At 36.3% G+C, this 19,723-nt stretch overlaps 2 protein-coding genes across 2 annotated transcripts in view; one reads left to right on the top strand and one right to left on the bottom strand.

Annotated features, from left to right (window-relative positions):
- LOC136843427 (INO80 complex subunit C) overlaps positions 1 to 19,723 on the bottom strand; it is a 277,576-nt gene that overhangs the window by 239,522 nt on the left and 18,331 nt on the right. The window lies entirely within an intron of this gene.
- Positions 1 to 19,723, top strand: part of LOC136843425 (uncharacterized) — a 38,844-nt gene that overhangs the window by 13,807 nt on the left and 5,314 nt on the right. Inside the window, exon 2 of the mRNA XM_067111872.1 lies at positions 2,640 to 3,337. Coding sequence (XP_066967973.1) covers positions 3,089 to 3,337 — 249 coding nt within the window. The 5' untranslated portion in view covers positions 2,640 to 3,088. The remainder of the gene's footprint in view (positions 1 to 2,639; positions 3,338 to 19,723) is intronic.

The following is a 19,723-nucleotide window of genomic DNA, read 5'->3' on the forward strand; positions in this document are numbered from 1 at the left end:
TCTCTCTCTCTCTCTCTCTCTCTCTATGTATATATTCGGGTGTTAGTCCATTGCTGTATGTAGGCAATACTCCACCGTATCGTAATTCAAAATGGAGGGCCTCGATGAGATAATCCTCTCCAACCTTTGTGAAACCTCTCTCTCTCTCTCTCTCTCTCTCTCTCTCTCTCTCTCTCTCTCTCTCTCTCTCTCTCTCTCCCTATTCTAGTACTATGCTATATACTGACTTCTTAAACATACGAAAGTCCCTTTCTAAAGAATGAAGTACAGTAGTCAGTATCTTTTCTATAAAATTACCTATAGATTTCCATCAAGCTGCGAGGCAGTGGAACAGTTCAACACGAATATCTTTACATCATCTCTCACTGACTTCAAGAGGGCTTCAACATGAAGTGTAACAAGAATATCTATTTAGGTGAGTCCCCATTTATCTCAAGTGGGTTCCAAGTCATTTCGGTGCCTTTACCCCCCTTAAAAGGGGCAGAAAATAGCTTAAGGGTGGCCCCTCTTGGCGACACAAAGACACCAGGCATAAAATTAGATCAGTGACCCCTAGTTGCTCCTTGGCGCCCGTGCGTGTCAAACTTGTTTTAGAAATGGGACTTGTATGAGTTTTAATTCGACTTTAAGTCGTGAAGTTTTGGAGACGTTTAAAGGATTTACAACATGTAAGAGTCCTGATGCGATTTTAAAGTTAAAGTTAACAAACTTGTAAAATTTTATCTAGAATCCTCACACATCACCTGAATTTCAAAATGTGCGATGAAAAATTCCGGAAAAAAGTTGTTAAAGTTATTGAAATACATAGAAATGGTGGAATCAAATTCGGGATAGCTTTAAATATGTGATGAAATTAATGTCAAAATCTTAAATTACCCCAAGGACTCAAGTTAAGTGCATCTGAAATGCCCCAAAAAACTTACGAAATCTCATTGAAACTTTAGCAAGCAAATTTTATTGTACTGATTTTAGACAGGGAATCTGATATGCACAGCATAGTAAACTTATGAATATGAAAAGTGTTTTAATACTTGAATTGTAATTTAGATATGAGATACGCCCCTATAGCGCAGCCTTCACGAAATCATTCAACTCTGTTACGAATTAGATACGCCTGATATCCCAGAGGATCGTACGTAACAGGATGCATTTAAGGCTTTACGTGCACGTTCGTAAGCGCGCATGCGTAACCCAGAGCTTCATACTTCACGATCGACGTCTTATAAAGGCCCTCTTTAGCCTTGTCACGCCCGTTTCCCATTCGTAATGTATCGCCTCTAAAATTGCTGCTTCAAGGAGGGGAATGAGGCATTCCTAAGTCAGTGCACAAAGACAGAGATTCTCATTGCCATTTTTGGCAAAATGACCCGAGGAACGAAGGATGTCAATTTTGTCAAAACTTCAGATACGGATTCTCTCAAGGGTATGAATTTTATGAGGAAAATAGTCAACTTCAGAACTCAGAAATTGTTGCTTTCGACAATCCTGGATGTGGAGTAATGGTTAGCTAATAACGATCTGTCTAATACATCGCGTCAGCGAAATTTCTAGAGAACAGAAAAATATGAGCTAATGAAACGGCTCGCTCAGCGATACAAAAAGGCAATATATAACACTGATGTGAAATTGAAAGTCATTTTTGTTACATTTTATAACGTTCATAAAGGAAAATGGTACAGATCCAGTGACTGGAACTGTATTCATGACAGATAGCAATACATTCTAAAGCTAAGTGTGTCCATATTTTAATACATTATATCCCAGTTGCCATAAATGGTTGGAATTTAATGTACTTGTCTGCGCATTCATATATTTATGTTATCGACGTATTTTATCTCTTTACTGGCGTAAAATACAGTATCAGGGCGATGTAGGATTTTGGAAAAGAAAATAAAGTCCCTTCGATGAAAATCTGATGAAAAAAAAAGGGGGGCGACAAATAGGTCACTGGTCGGTATAAACCAATTTCCGAACTTGACCGAAATACTTTCAGTAATCCCGTCAATTAGCATGCGATCTTGTGAATCTGAAGAGGCACACATCAAAGGTTCTCTTCAAAGTCGCCCGGCGGTAGATTCCTAGTGAGCTTTTGAACGCTTGACAGGGAACTCGATGCAACCAGAGCGAATCGCGAGACTGTTTCAACTGTCACATGAAGACTTGGGGATTCGCTGTGAAAGAATTATGGCGGTACGCTGACATTTCAAAAGCAGGACGGGCAAAGGATTATTTTGTCTCGTGACGCGATCTTCTTCTTCTTCTTCTTCTTCTTATTATTATTATTATTATTATTATTATTATTATTATTATTATTATTATTATTATTATTATTATTCAAGAAAAGACTGTAATGTTAATTCAATATGTTAAATGGTTCTCTTCGGGTTTCATTCAAGCAGAATGTATATGTATATATACTGTATATACATATGTATAGCCTATACACACGTACACACATACATATATATATGTATATATGTGTGCGTGTTTGCGTGTATGTCTTTGTTTTCCACATATCCTTTCATGAATAATAAAAAAGGAATATCAAATTATGGAAATGTTTATGATGCCATTTATATACAAAGGCTCACTCTGTATTCCTTTTTACTGAAATTGCATATTATTTTTTTTATTTTCAGGATGAAAGAACGATTTGCTCAGCGGTACCACTCAAGGGCGACGAAGAATTAATATAAAATGTTCGTAATCGAAAGATGACATTGCAAAATTGTCCAGCACCAGCTGCATACCTCAAACAGCTTCGTGAGTGGGCAAAGATCCTTTGAGAAAAAAAACGCTTACAAAGACTATATAGCTTGAAAACATCTGCGAATATACAGAACAATAAAGTACCTTCAGAGACAAATACGTTGCAGTGTTAGTGTTGAAGCTACTGACGGCAGTTCTCACATATTTCACGCTACTACCAAAAAATTTACCAGTTATTTTTTCTTTGTTAATCAGTAAACCTCGCAACTCGAAGAAATCTTGATTCAAAAAAAAGAAATCGAAAGCTAATTCGAATTCGAACGCAGAGTACAAACTTGAAGCCTTAAACCCAAAGAAGTCTGTCCAAAAATAAAACAAGATGACCAGAGCCACCGTCAACATTTCCACCCTGTACTCCTCGGCGCAATGCGTCCTGTCCGTCGTAGGTTCCGTAGGAGTAATCCTGCTCTTCGCGGGGATCCCGCAGCTCATCTACTCCCCCACCGTGAGCGTGGCCAACCTCATGACGTTCCTGCTGGGAGCCATACTCATCACGACGATGGTCGCTGGGAACTCCTTCCTCAATTACAAGTACCGGAAGTTCACGAGAGCCGCGCAGCAACAACAGGTGGGTCTAGGAAACTATAATGAAATGGATTTGTTTGCACACACACAGAGATAAGGATTGATATTCTACATCTAGTAGGGATGAGTGTATAAAGTACACACACACACACACACATGTATATATATATATATATATATATATATATATATATATATATATATATATATATATATATATATATATATATATATATATATATATATATATATATATATATACATACATACACACACACACACACACATATATATATATATATATATATATATATATATATATATAAATTTTTGGCTCACATCAGGATCAGGGTCGGACCCCAGTCTCTCAAATGCAAGGCCAGGGCGCTACCAACTGACCCACACAGGTCAACTCTACTTATCAAGCGCCCTGGCCTTTCATTTGAGGACTGGGATTCGATCCCGTTGTAAATCTTTTGAGAAACGAGTGCTTATGTGTTGATTGGCATATATATATATATATATATATATATATATATATATATATATATATATATATATATATATATATATATATATATATATATATATATATATATATGTGTATATATATATAATTTTCATATATTAAGCCACAAATAGTCCATCACTACACCCTGTGAATTCACTATAACTTGGGAATAACTAAAACGCAAAGGAAATATAATTATGATAAGTGCGCTTATATATCATATTTAGATATCTTAAATATAAAACCAATAATCCTTTCTGCAAAGGGGGGGGGAGTAACTCTAGAACGCGTTAACGCCCCGGTTCTTTTTCGGATGAGGTTGCTGGGCCACTGCCCCTTTCACCACCGCCAACCCACCACAGTCATCTAAATACCAGATACATATGTCACTGCTTCAGTCGAGAGAGGGACAATAAATAGGATTTCAACGGAGCATTCCATAATTGCATTTATAACCTAGATTTATAATTTTTTGTTATGAAACAATTCTTTAAACAGGGTTATTCGAAATGTGTTGTTTTTGCCATGAAACAATTCTACAAAGTTATTCAAAATATATTGAATGCTTCCACGGGAAACATTCTCTTTATAGTGCTTATTGCCCATTCCCCCTCCCCAAACAAAACACACACACACACACACACACATACACACAGACGAAGGCAATCGTGGTTTGACGCTATCGTTACTCATGCTCCATAAGCCGACCTTCACTTTTGCACATCATAACGAAACCGGACTGGAAAGTGAACGAAAATGCAGAGCAGAACGCTAAGATGGATGATGGATGACCTTCCTTTCGGAGTTCACTTTTTACACCCAAAAGCCAGGCTGGGAAAGGCCTCCCTCTGAAATACTGCCATTATAACAGATGGGTCTTACAGGGGCTCTCCTCTCACCTGTGAAAAACAAAGGTTTTGGAAGTAGCCTTGGGATGCACCTTTTTATTTTTTTAATTTTTTTTTTTTACTGCAATTGTTGGTTAGTTTGCGGGTTTTCTTTGTATCTGACGGCGCTCTTTGTTTTTACTTTGATTTTCTTGTGTTCTTATTTATGACGAAATTGCCATTGACAACTGTTGGTTGGCATACAGGTTTCTTTATATACACCCACGAGAATCATTTTTCGTTATTTTACGTCTTTTATTCTTATCGTTTCGTATGCTCTAATTATTTTTATACTTAGGATAAAACACGTTTTTATTTTGAAATTTCAATTTTTGGTTACTGTTCAAGTCACTTTAAATCTTACGCACGGGAATATCACCCTGGGCAATATGCTCTTCGATTCCACCTTTTGTATGTTTAATGCTTCGTAATATCTAATAATGTAAAGTTATTTACAGTAGATTCTAGTACTTTTCAACATGGTAAATGTAAAGAAATGATCAGTAAAGTTTAAACGACATTTTACTAGTAGAAGTAAATTTAAAATAATTTACATTTATGTGGCCAAAGATGTGGATAAAGACAGACTTTCGAAACATATGCGATGTCAAGCTAATTAGATTCTTGACAGTAATCTGCCTTTTACAACCCCCTCCCCCCCCCTCTCTCTCTGCATAATGAAATCCGCGCTGCAATGTCGGCATGCTTAAAAAAAGTAAAAAAAAACTAGTCACGTTATTTCTCAATGCACAAAAGGCGCCCTTTTGCGGCATAACTAAGCGGCTTCATTTCACAATACCAAGTTACCTTTCCTCTGCCATGGCTCTGCACACCTTTTACCCAAACCCCCCTCCCCCCAACCTTCAACTTACCCTCCCCCTCTCCCACTTACCCAATTTTCAGACCCTTGGCGAAACCATTCACAAAGGCATATTGTGTATGAAATATTTTCAGAGAGGCGGCATATGAATTTATTACTTACACTCATTTCAACGATAGCGTATTGTTTACAAAAATGTTTGAAATGTTTATCTTCTATATGTTTTTTTTTTTTGGGGGGGAGGGGGTGTTGCTAGGGCCGAACTGATGGTATTTTTATTCAAGGGCAATCCTTCCCTGTTTCCCTGTAACCGTGTCAGTCTGTAACGGTCTCTTGGTCTTATTTCCCTTTTGTTGCCTGAAATAAATAGTTCCTTGCGTGACTCGACGAAAATTGAGGAATTTTAAGGGCGAACTGAAAACTGTAGAAGTACTTTGAGGAATCATTTCGTAGAAATCTATATAATGGATGTTGTCACATACACCTAAAGTATATTTTTACATATCCTGTATTTTAATTAGATGATGTTTATTTGCAAACTGGGAACAGGAAAAAGTTTCGGCAATGTAAGTTAAATATATTTAACAGAGTAATCTTGGTGAACTATAAAAATCAACAAAAGCAAATGTTAACATTAAAACTGAGTATTTCCTTCTCAAGTCGAACTGATCATGAACTTCGCTGCTCGTCAGAACTCTCGCTTTCTGCTGTGTCATGAGTTGTTGTAGCAAATAACGTTTTTTTTTAGTTTTTTTTTTTTCCTGCCTTCTCAAGGTTTCCTTTGTAAGGAATTCCTTTTTCCTATTTCAACTTCTTCCTGTTTTAAGAAGGAAACTGTACCGTCTTGTAGTCGTATTTTTTTTTTTTTTTTTAATTCATTCAAATGCATATTTTCTTTTAATTCGGGTGTTTATTCCGCTTTCTTCCTGAAATCGGGTGTATATTTTCTCTCTCTCTCTCTCTCTCTCTCTCTCTCTCTCTCTCTCTCTCTCTCTCTCTCTTTGTGTGTTAGTTAACGGTTTTCCTCCCTAAGAGAGTCATCGTTTTTTAAGGAAATTTCGTCTGCGAGCTCAAATGAAAATCTGAATCTACGGAAACGCACAAAAATGGCCTTATGTACTTCCCCTCTACCTTATCCCAACTTGCTTATTATGCCAGTTATTCTGGTTTCAACCAAAGGTTCTTCAAGGAAGCCTCTCTTTAACCCTATAACGCCCTTTTGGTCAGCACAGAAATACAAGACGAACGGGATACAGCACAGTGATAGATACAGTAGAGTGGTGGGGGGGGGAATATTTTTAGTCATTAATCTCACTTTTATCTGGCGAAAAACAAGGGTAAGAGAGAGAGAGAGAAAGAGAAAGTAATGTAAACAATGTTTATGACGTCACGTCCGTTCATACCAGCCTGAAGAAGCCGTCTGTATATTCTGATGATTCGAAGAAACACTGAGGCAAGGACTTTTCATAGGTATTCCCACCAACTGTTTATTAGGGAATAGTATTTTTTAGGGAATTTTAAGGGAATTTCTACTCCACGGACTTGACAGGTTGAGCACATGTTTAATACAGAAATTCAATTAAAATATATTGATTTTTAGGTTAAGAAATTATTCATATGGAATATCAGACGAAAACCATAAGTGTATATAAAATTTTAAATATAATAAAATGAATTAAAAGCCAAAAAAAAAATGATGAAAACGAAATGTTAAACAATGACATAAGATCACAATTTCGCTTATGTGAAATTTAAAATAATAAGAATCCACGACTATAATGTATAAATAAAAATTGATTTAGTTGTCATAGAAAACTAAAAATGTCATTTGAAAATCAGAAATAAAAAAATATAGTGTATCTGAAGTATCCCCGAATATAAAATATGAGTCAAAATTAATTTAGCTGTCACAGAAAACTAAAAATGTCCTATAAAAACCAAAAATCAAAAAAATATTCCAGTGTATTCGTGAGAGCACAAACACTCCTTGTAATGGCCTAACGTACAAGCAAATACTTATTCGCTAATAAACGCAAAGTTCACGCCACCTTCAATGAATTGCAAATGAAGCTACGCATTCATCTCTTGAATCGTGGCAACACACGTGACGCATGATGACTGCAAGCAACTCGGGTGTGCATTTCTTGGCCCGCATGGAGGTTTGCATGAAGTCATTGCGTCATGCCTTAATGAGATGAAGCTCTGGGAAGGAATTAATTTGATATATATATAGATAAAGCCTAAATACCAGAAAGTAATGACAAATATAGACAGCGCAGACATTTTTACTGGCGTAAAGAAACGTGAACGTAATCTTAAATACGAAAGTGAAAATGAAGTATTTTTAGAGTATCTGTTCTCGGATAGTTGGATTAACTGTGCTCGTATTTATCTGTATCATTTACGTTATATTCTCTTAGGTTTTATTTTAATCATTTTTTCTTGTGTTTTATGCTGATTTTCATACGTTCATATTTAAAACTGTGTTATTACTGTACTGTGCGTGGTTTACCTGGATTGAAGTATATCATTCAATCACCCTTGTGATTCTTATCCGCCTGTATCTAATATTAATCTCTACAAATTGAAGATTCCATTAAGACAGATATGCAAGGACGCAAAAAAAAAATGATCACGCATTTCCTAATCTATCTTAAATACCTGACTCAAGGGATTATGGCCCTTAAGTTTCCTAGGCGCAAGGAGTATTGCGAAAATGCAAGCAATTCGTGGAAGCATGACATGTTATTATCCGTACAGCCAGACTAACAAACAGGAAGTTGATTAACACATTCCCAGCTTGTAAGTCACGGAAAGGTATACACAATGAGTTCCGCGGAAGAGTGTCATAACGACACAGGGATGACGCAATCGGCCGTTTCTCGAGCAGTCAACAACAAGTTTTGCTTTCTTTTGTTTTCGCTACAGACCCATTCATCGGTCTGAAGTAGAGACAGACACCGTTAGTGGATTACTTCCATTTCCTCCCTAAGAATCAGGTTTTTCTTTTGGGGCGGGGAATGGGGATTACTGATCTTTTTCGGATTTCTGTAGAAATTTTTTTTTTTTTTTTTACAGATATTCATGTTGGGTTTGATCACTGTTACTCTTGGCTTCACATGAGAGTTGAATTTTGATAGCGCCTTTCATTCGCTGCTTAAGACTGTGCGTCCATATATATATATATATATATATATATATATATATATATATATATATATATATATATATATATATATATATATATATATATATATATATATATATATATATATATATATATATATGTATATGTATATATATATATATATATATATATATATGTATTTGTAAAAATGGCTATACGTGTATACATAATCAACTAACATTACGTAAGGAAGCAATGGCCCGTTCCCAGTTCCTTATGCATTAAGAGTCTTTTATCGATTACCAAAGGTTGCTGTGGTAAACCGACAATGCCGTCGCCGTCTGTGTTCTCATTACTTAAGTGGAGTTACATCGTCAAACTGCCACGACTGGCTACATTTTTAGCCAGCCGGAAGTGCACGGTACGGTACAAGAGTGTTTTGAAAAGGAGGCTAATATCTAATATCTCGTAGCACATAACGCTGATTATTATGATTTCGTCATCCAAGGATTTTGCACGTGTAAGTTCTATGCGAATTGAAACGAGCTATTTCCGGAACTAATAATATATGTGTGTGTGCGTGTGTGTGTGTGTGTGTGTGTATATATATATATATATATATATATATATATATATATATATATATATATATATATATATATATATATATATATATACTGTACACACAGCTCTGTCCTTAATAAATTTAGAACCTGAAGCTGACTGGCTGAACAACTATAATATATTCGTATCCGTCGTTGCCGACCGTTGTTTAACCAATTCTTTTTTTCATCCACTCAAAAGATTTCAAGTTAATCCACGCCCTCCCCCTCCCCTCTCTTTGCTGTTGAACTGCGCATGCTCCCTTGTTCGTCACTTTTCTTACTTAGTAGAGCATGGATCTTTTGCGACACCTTTCCCCTTCCGTAGAGAGTTACATAAACTATTTTGCATTCTTGGTTTTAGACTACGATAAATGCAGAGGTTTCTTACAACATTTCGGTGTGTGATTCGTGTGTTGTGGTTATTTCTGCCTTCCTGGACGGCAATTTCGCTTTATTACATCATCATCAGCATCATTATCGTCGTCATCATTTGGTCCGTTGTTATCAAAGCAGCAGGAATATTCTCCAACTGCAAGAGGATTCTTCTCTTATAGCTCATCGGCATTTTCAACAGGCGCGACTTTGCCTAAAGTCAAAGTGAACAAAAGCAAATGCAAATTTGCGCTAAACGGACAGAAAAATCACCTATATGCGCTGTACGCACGTATGTACGTGTGTATGTATGTATGTATGTATGTGTGTTGGTATGTTTGTATGTAAGTTTTTTAATAAGAAGGAACCGAGATTTGAGAGTAACTTTCGTAAGTCATTACAATTAAAAAATAAACTCGAAAACAATACAAATACAAATGACTTGGTGGAAAGTATTCCTTTTTCCTCACGCAGTGAACCCACAGCCGTCCTGGGAATACAAATGAATGTGACGATTTCCGGATTTTGGTCAAAGCAGTGTGAAACCGGAGCATGCAAAGCCGTGAATGGATGAGTAAGGGTAAATACTTGTCAAAGTAAAAGGTAGAGAGAATGTATAAGAATGGACACACACATATATATTATATATATACAAACATATACTATATATATATATATATATATATATATATATATATATATATATATATATATATATATATATATATATATATATATACAGTATGTGTATATATATATGTGTGTGTGTGTGTGTGTTGGTACGTGTCTATGCATCACGTATCTTTTGGCATTATGTTTTCGGTCGCACGAAAAACTCCTAGATTCGCTTATGCAATAACTTGGCACGCACTTTGCGCTCTCTTGTACTGTAAGTAACGCACTAATGTTTGTATTTTTTCTTGCCAGTTGTTCTTTAAAATAAACACACATTAAATATATATATACATACATATATATATTATATATACACAATATATATATGTATATATATATATATATATATATATATATATATATATATATATATATATATTTAATTATAACTCGGAATTAAGCAAATTAGGCAAAAAAAGAATTCTCTTGTTATTGCCTTAAGAGTTATTTTTGTCTAAGCTACCCAAGCAAGTTAAGATAAGCCCAGCTGGAATTCTTACAAATATTTGCATGAAAGTACGCTTCTTTGTATGCTTACACTTGCAAGTCTGTGTGTGTGTGTGTGTGTGTGTGTGTGTGTGTGTGTGTGAGCGCACTCACTCATGAGCGTGGCCCAGCTAGCATGACCAAACACAGTCTATGGCGTGGAAAGAAATGCCATCATTTCGCGAGTAACGAACCGCTGACGAACGATGAAACCAATTTAAAACACGAACCCGTCGATCACGAACTGGGTAAAAAGATAAAAAAGGTCAAATCAGGGTATCATTTTGACAACAAGGATATCACGAATGCCAGTCGGAATCGATCCGGTCCTGACATCCGTGTGGTAGCTGTGCATGACATCCTGTACAGAATGTTTCACTTTTGGGCATGCGACACCGAACACCAGGTGTCCCTCCCAGGTGAGAGATCAGGTAGCTGGGCTGATCGTGGCTGCCTCAAGTTGCTCATCAACATCATCATCATCATCACCATCACAAACAATAACGTCACCATCATCACAAACAACAGCCTAACCGTCATCAGAAAAACCAGCCTCATCCCTGTTACAGGCGAATGTTTCACCATCACAAACGGCAGCCTCAGCTTCATCACTATCCCAAACGATCGTGTCACCATCACAAACAACAGCCTCACCATCATCACAAACTAACACCAACCTCACCATCATCACAAACTAACACCAACCTCACCATCATCACAAACACCAACCTCATCACTATCTCAAACGAATGTTTCACCATCCCAGACACCAACCTCACCATCATCACAAACAAAAACAACCCAATTATCGTCACAAACGCCAACCTCATCACTATCCCAAACGACGGTTTAACCATCACAAACATCAACATCACCATCATCAAGAATAGCAACCTCACCATCCATAGTCACTATTCGTTCCCTGGCGTAAGGTTCGACGGAAAGTGAAAGTATTCACCCCGTGATTCCAGTCGGCTGCTTTGTGTAGGACGCTTTGTCTCAGGCTGTTTGTTTGTTTCGTTCTTTCTTTCTTTCTTTCTTTCTTTCTTTCTTTCACACTGGGTTTGGATTTACCGGTGTTGTTTGCTTGTGTATTCGCCAATTGTGACTTATCATTATTGTAATTCATTCGGTAGTTTTAATTAGCATCTAAGATAGTAATCACAAGTTTTTCTTTACAAGTACTGTACAGTAATTTCTGCTTATAATAATAATAATAATAATAATAATAATAATAATAATAATAATAATAAACATTAAAAAGGAATCAGATGAAAGATGATAATTATTATATATATATATATATATATATATATATATATATATATATATATATATATATATATATATATATAAAATATATATAATTATATATATATTTATACGTTATATAAATATATGTATATATATATATAAACGATTTTTGAATAATTTATGAATACAATGTATATTCAAGCTTACTAGAGGTTATTTTGTCTGACCTGTGTGATCTTCCCAGTCAGTCAAGCGTAATGAAAAAGGTGAATTAAAAGGATCAGCAGAGGAAAAGGTCACTGACATTAAAAAAAAAAAAAAATAAAGGTATTTCCTCCTGGCTAGAGCAACAGAGTAAAAAAAAGAAAATAATAAATAATAAATAGAAGGTGCTTGGTCCATGCATCGGCAGACTCTTCACTTTCTTTGTCATGCTTGCGGGGTTAAGTGTACAGACAAAGAACTTTGGAGAGAGAGAGAGAGAGAGAGAGAGAGAGAGAGAGAGAGAGAGAGAGAGAGAGAGAGAGAGACCCATTTGGCAAATTGGTTTCTTATGGCTCACACTAAAAAATTCTTATACCTCCTATGATGCTTTGATTGTGGTATGTTCGCTATTTCGTTTTTATTAACTGGCTCAGAATCACTAAGAGAGACATTACATCATTTCTCATTATTCTGTTCACCAACTAATCCCATGTTGCATGAATTTTATTTGAAATTCTCTCTCTCTCTCTCTCTCTCTCTCTCTCTCTCTCTCTCTCTCTCTCTCTCTCTCATTGTGTATTTATCTACAAATACTAAGCCACGAATATTGATATCGAATTCACTATACCTTGAGAATAACTGATACGGAATATACAAAAGTCACGAATGTAAACGTGACATACATCTTTGTGCTTATGTAGGCTGTACGCAAGAGCTCTCATTTTATGTATACACACGCATAAGCATCCGTTCTGTGGATAGCTACACAGCCTTGGTTGTCTTGATTTAAAAAGGTAAAAGTAAAAATAAAAAAAAATAAACATACAAAACATTCTCATAACTTCCACTTCCTACGATTAGATAAATTTACATGATTCTACATAACAGGAGGTTCCTTTGATACTAGAAACAGGCATTATTCTAGAACTCGACCTCCTGAACAAAATAAGAGCTAAAGAGAGAAAAAATTCGTGCAGAAAAAAAAAAAAAAAAAAAAATAGTACAAAGAAACAACATCAGCGCCAGGATAACATAAAAAATGCCTAACTGTTACATTAACTTCTTGACTGTAGTATGTGGCTACGCTTGTTTTCAGCATTCTTGTGACGTCAGCAGCAGTAGTAGTTTGACCTTGATGCTGGGTGTTGAACTATATGAACTCAACTTCAAGGTCTACACACACTGCTTGTTTATATATACATATACATACTCCACCATAGCCTTTTAACCTTTGGGGATGCTACTGCTACCCCACTGCAATTTCCCAAACCTGCTTGCGAGGAAACACTATCGACTAAATTTCCGCTACCTGTTGCCCTGTCGGGTCAAGAGAGGCACAAAGGGAATGCAACGAAGGAGCCTAAGGCGCTCCTACTCGCTCGGGAATCTAACCTGAGACCTCTCACTGGTTACGTGAGTTTCCTAACTGGTACAGGGTTCGATCCTGCCTATTAGGAACAGCGTAAGAACTGATAAATTGTTAGATAACGAATTCTAGAAAAGACTTTACCAAAAACGCAAACACATCCTACAAGGCGTTTTGTCCCAGTAGTAAACAAAATTCATCAGGCGTATGCAAGCTCACGTTTTGCTCGGTACCCATATGCGCTTTTTTTTATTCTGGCACACGACATGTCAACACACAACGACAGTGAAGTCGCTCAAGAATTATGAGTATATATTTATATATATATATATATATATATATATATATATATATATATATATATATATATATATATATATATATATATATATATATATATATATATATATATATATATATATATATATATGTAATACAACACAAAGGCTCATCAGCAAAGCGTCGAACCCCCTTAGACACGCATGCATGCGTTTCCTTTGTATTTATCTCTGATGGAATCCACAAAATTACACTGACATATAATAATTAATCTCATTTCTTCCTTGCTCTTTTACTTTAGAATCTGACTGATCTCAGAGAAAGGAGATGAAACTGCCTAGGCAGAGGCCTTGACATAACCACTATAGCGAGGTCTATTTTTATTGCTATTCACTGCCTGACGTTTTTGTAAGAGAAAATGGCATTCGCATTTATACTTACTCGACCAGTTTTCATTACCAGTTTTGCCGTCGACGTTAAAAGTAAATAACTGAAAGTATAAGAGAGTAAAGAGTACACTCAATGAACGATAGTATTTTTCTTAATTACCAAGCAAAATAAATTCCAGTGATAGTACAATGAACTAAAACGCTAGTCTGGTCAGTCAAACGTCAATAGACAAGGGACCAAAAAACATAAATAAAAGCAAAACAAAAGCTTTGCCCAAAATCAAGAAAACCAATCTTGAGACATCGGCAAACCTCAGGCACAGTATTACCTTCGTTCAAAGCCTTGAGCAAACCGCGTGGACAAGTCTCCACCAGTAGTTTAGAGCCCTCAGCTTCTCTTGTGTTAACACAACAACCGGTTTTGCTTGGGCCACGAAACTCGTTAGCGCACCCCAAATGGGGCCTCTGTTCTCAATTGCTATACAGGTTGCAAGAGTGCTATATATCTGTGTACAAGATATATATATATATATATATATATATATATATATATATATATATATATATATATATATATATATATATATATACATACACACACACACAAGCCCAATTTCGCTCAGGCTGGTCTGGTGACTTGCCCCAATCAGCGCTGGCACTGACTGAAGAAGTTACCAATGCCCAATGTTTGATTGTCCTTTAAGTATCAAATCAATTGGAAAGGACCTTAGAAACTAGATATCTGGGAGGCGCGTGAAATAGGACACTAAACAAGAGACAACCAGTGAAAAACAGTAGGAGTACTGGTTATGATGCGGTCACTTGGAAGTCTGAGACGGGGATGATTACATCCAACGCCATCTGTTGGCTTTTTTGCAAACGTCATACGAGATCCAGCTGTGAACCAACAGTTACCCCTTGTGTTCTCACCTACAGTTATCTCATATAAAAAGTTACTTTGCTGTATTTACCTCTACAAAGCTTCCATGTTTCCAGTGTCTTGAAAACTTCCACATCTGCAGTTTCCTTTAAAACCTTCCACGATTTCACTATTCTAAGAAGTTTCAACACCTGCAGTTGTCCCTAGAAGTGTTTCCAAACATACATTCATGTCTAGAATACTTTCGACGCCAATTTACCTTACGCAGATGAAGAGGGATTGAGAAATTAAGACAAAATACTTACTGCTTCGAGATCAAACGAGATACAAGAATCGGGGAATCTCAAGATACTGACAAAAACATCCCATTCTCCAGAAAATTGCGTTGCGGTTTTCCATGCGGTTGCAAACCGGATGTACCGTACTGTTTGTACCATAGGGACCTAACCACAATATTTCAAGGAAGTTTTCCAAAGAAAGAAACAACAGAGTGGCAGCTTCCATACGCAACAGAATGCTACTCTAAATGTCCTCGAAAGTGTGCGTCCTCTCTCTCTCTCTCTCTCTCTCTCTCTCTCTCTCTCTCTCTCTCTCTCTCTCTCTCTCGGGTAAAATCCTACATTTAAGACTCCCTTTAATTGCATTACTACTCAAATGTCTATAAAAAAAAAAGTACGTATTAGTTAAAAAAAAAAAAAAAAAAAAAGATAGGGTCGAACTAGTATCATCTAACAGGTCAAGTCACGTTTTCGATTTTCAATGCGTTTTACTTGGAATTGAGAGAGAGAGAGAGAGAGAGAGAAGTTCTATTTTCAAGCACATCCCGGACACGAAGGCTTCGCATCTTTGGAAATCATGGATATCAAACTCATCATGACCATCAATAGGCGGAACGTCAGGCGACACCTGAAATCTTTGCCGTCTCGGGTATAATTTGCGAGTTATTTCTGTCCTCGAGAAAAAGGAAGAGGAAAATAGGCAACGTAATTATAATCCATGTCCTGCCGGAGAGGATCCCCAATTAAACCTCCACCCCCTGCCTTTCGAATCCCCAAAATAGGGAGAGGGAGTCAGCGATGGCTACGAAGTAAAAAGCAAAGGTCTTATTCGCTCCTCATTCAACTTTTGGAAGAGCAACCTGAACAGATCCTGGGTATGAAGCAATGCCCCCTTCACGGCCCCTTTCCTCAGCAACGTCTAAAATGGGTAGTGGAAAGTAGAGAGCTCTCCCCCCCCCAAAATCCCTATTACTTACAACCCCTTTATAAGGGAGCGGGAGGAGAAGCAGTTAATTAACTCACTCCTCTAATAGGGACAGATGCTGACGAAGCCGGCGAGACATCAATGCGTCCCTGTGATTAAGATCGGAAAGTAGACGGACCCGTCCGTTTGACAGAGCCACTCTGTCCGTCTCGTACACGAGGATTCGGGCATTCCTTTATGCGGCGACTTCTTCACGTGACTTACTTATGGTGACTTAATTGCAAGGTGGGGGGGGGGGTGGCTGCATGATTGACAACCCGGCGTTTCAATTTTGGGTCCAGAAATGAGAAAACCGAGGACAAATAATGTAAATTGATGTATACTTCTTGAATCAGAGGTCATCTCGGCCTTAGTGTGTGGTCGTTTCAGACGCAAGAAACAACTTCAGGTTGACCTAATTTTTTTAACTTCAGCTTTCGACCTAATTTTTTTTAAGACTTACGAGATGTTTTGTGATTTAATTTCAGGTTCCGACGTGATTCTCTAAAGATTTAAAGAGATGTTTTGTGATTTACATTACCAGAATCAAAAGGCCATTTCAGATTTCGTTATTAATGGACTAAATGCGGACCCGACCGGATTCTTAGATTCAAGGCTTGATTTCATGTCTTGGTCGCAATGTGAAATGAAAAAGAAAAGGCTTAAAATATAACGATGAAACATTCAAAAATACCTTCTACATTCACTATGCATACCTGAAAACAATTATTATTCATCAGAATACAAATAGTCTAATTTACCATCGAAAACATATGAACAACTGAGCAACGAGTAAAGCATTAACCTTATTCTTGACTGATTCTGAACAAGTGAATAATTCATTTCATTTAATAGAATTCAACCAATTATATATATATATATATATATATATATATATATATATATATATATATATATATATATATATATATATATATATATATATATATATATATATATATATATATATATATATATATATATATATATACTGTACATATATAACTGAGTCGACAGGCAGAGCTGTTATCCTAATTACCAGCGTGCAGTAGTCGATGAATTAAACGGTTGAATTCTATTAAATAAAATTAATTGTTCACTTGTTCCGAATCAGTCAAGAATAAGGTTAATGCTTTACTCGGTGCTCAGTTGCTCATAATCAGTTTTCGATGCTAAATTAGATGATTTGTATTCTAATGAATAACTTGTTTTCAGTTATGCATAATGAATGTAGAAGATATTTTTGAATGCTTCATCTCTATATTTTAAGCCTTTTCTTTTTCATTTCACATTGCGACCCAGACATGAAATCAAGCCTTTTGAATCTAAGAATCCGATCGGATCCGCATTTAGTCCATTAATAACGAAATCTAAAATGGCCTTTTGATTCTGGTAATGTAAATCACAAAACATCTCTTTAAATCTTATATATATATATATATATATATATATATATATATATATATATATATATATATATATATATATATATATATATATATATATATATATTATATATATAATATATATAATATAATATAATATATACATACATACTTACATACATACATACATACATACATACATACATACATGCATACATATAATGTAAGGATTCAGTGGGAAAATACATGGCACAGAAACTTCTAAACAGATAATAAAACCGCGACTGCCTCTTCAACAAGACCGAAGATTCACACCTTCATTACTCGCACGTTCAAAAGAACTTCAGCTGCGAAAACTTATAGCTGCAGAGTTCAAGCGAATCGCTGCTGGTCCAGCTAAAAATATAAATTGCATAAAGCGGTTTTGTTCGGGGGGTTTAAAAAGGGAAATGATGCCGCCAGCGGTTGCAAAACGGAGATGGGAGGAAAGTTGAAGGAATGGGCGAACCTAGCTACTGAATGAAAAGGGGAAATGAATATGATAGAGAAAGGATAAATCTAAATGACGGTGGTGAGGGAATCCGATCTGAATGGCAGCGAATAAACTGAATAATAAAATGGCGAAAATTAAAGGAACGCGCCAGACGACGTTTCTTCACACACATTGCGCAGCGCAGAGTCGGAACTGTCAACTAATGGTCGCGCCATATGCTGATGCGGTCATGTCCGTAATTAGCAGAAAATGAAAATAAATAAATAAATAAATAAAACAGAAGCCACAAATACGAATTACGTCACAAATAACCTTTTGTTCCCCTTGGCGGGGGGAGAGAGAGAGAGAGAGAGAGAGAGAGAGAGAGAGAGAGAGAGAGAGAGAGAGAGAGAGAGAGAGAGAGAGAGGGGAGGGCAAGGTAGAATGTTGCCCACCATCTGCTCACACCAAAAATTATTCTAAAAGTCACGTATACCTTACGTACCTTTCACTAAGGGTCGTTAATATTAAGACAAGATAAAGGACTGGTGTGAACCGCTGACTCATTCCGGTAATCGAAGCTACGAAAATGACGTAATTGTTGTTATAAAGGCGAAGATTCTCATCATGCATATGTCTATAAGCTGCTCCAACATATATGAAAATTACACCGGAAACTAATACATCTCCTGCCCTTTCTCTCTTGTTCATTTGAAAATCTCGAAAGAATGGTAATTGCAATATATATTAAATAATGGACAAACATGTAAATATAAAACAAAATGAATGATGGTATGAATATATAATTTTGCTCTAATAATGGTTTATCTTGTTTGCCGTTTCCTGGTATAAACAAACTGTGATTGTTTTCCATAGAATTGAGACTGGGTTTATTTGCTTTTTATTTTAAATGGATCTTTGTTTCATTCATTACTTTTGGTAAATAGATGTTTATCTTAGTCATTTACTCATTACAGAGATGGAGAGATTCATTTAAATTGTTGGTGTCTAAACCCTATTACCATAATGCTGGAGAATGCTTGATTAATACCATTTTCCCAGTACTGAGAAAGTTCTTCAACAGGCACACAAAACATTTTTGCGTAATCTCATTAGCATAATAGTGAGAAAAAAATTTTTTTTTTTTGTGAGAAAAAAGTGGCTAGAAGAATTTGGATGTTGACTGTGGAGACAATTATTCTCAAGGACGAACTGTCAGCCTTGCACGTACAACGACAAGAAACTATATGTATCTTGTGTGAGCTAACCGCCTTCATGGCGTAATACACCGTTTAATGGATCCGATGGGGTGTTTTTATATCAGCACTATTTTCATGCATTATGGCAAATCGGGAGGTGACACGCGAACAGACGTGCGCGGAAGCAGGTTTTCTTTTGGATATGACTTTGGCTTAAGCACTGGTGACATCAGAGCGAATTTGGTGACATGCTTCTGTTCATAGCCAAAATTATAC

Source organism: Macrobrachium rosenbergii, chromosome 11 (assembly GCF_040412425.1).
Source record: "Macrobrachium rosenbergii isolate ZJJX-2024 chromosome 11, ASM4041242v1, whole genome shotgun sequence".
Taxonomy (NCBI): Eukaryota; Metazoa; Arthropoda; class Malacostraca; order Decapoda; family Palaemonidae; genus Macrobrachium; species Macrobrachium rosenbergii.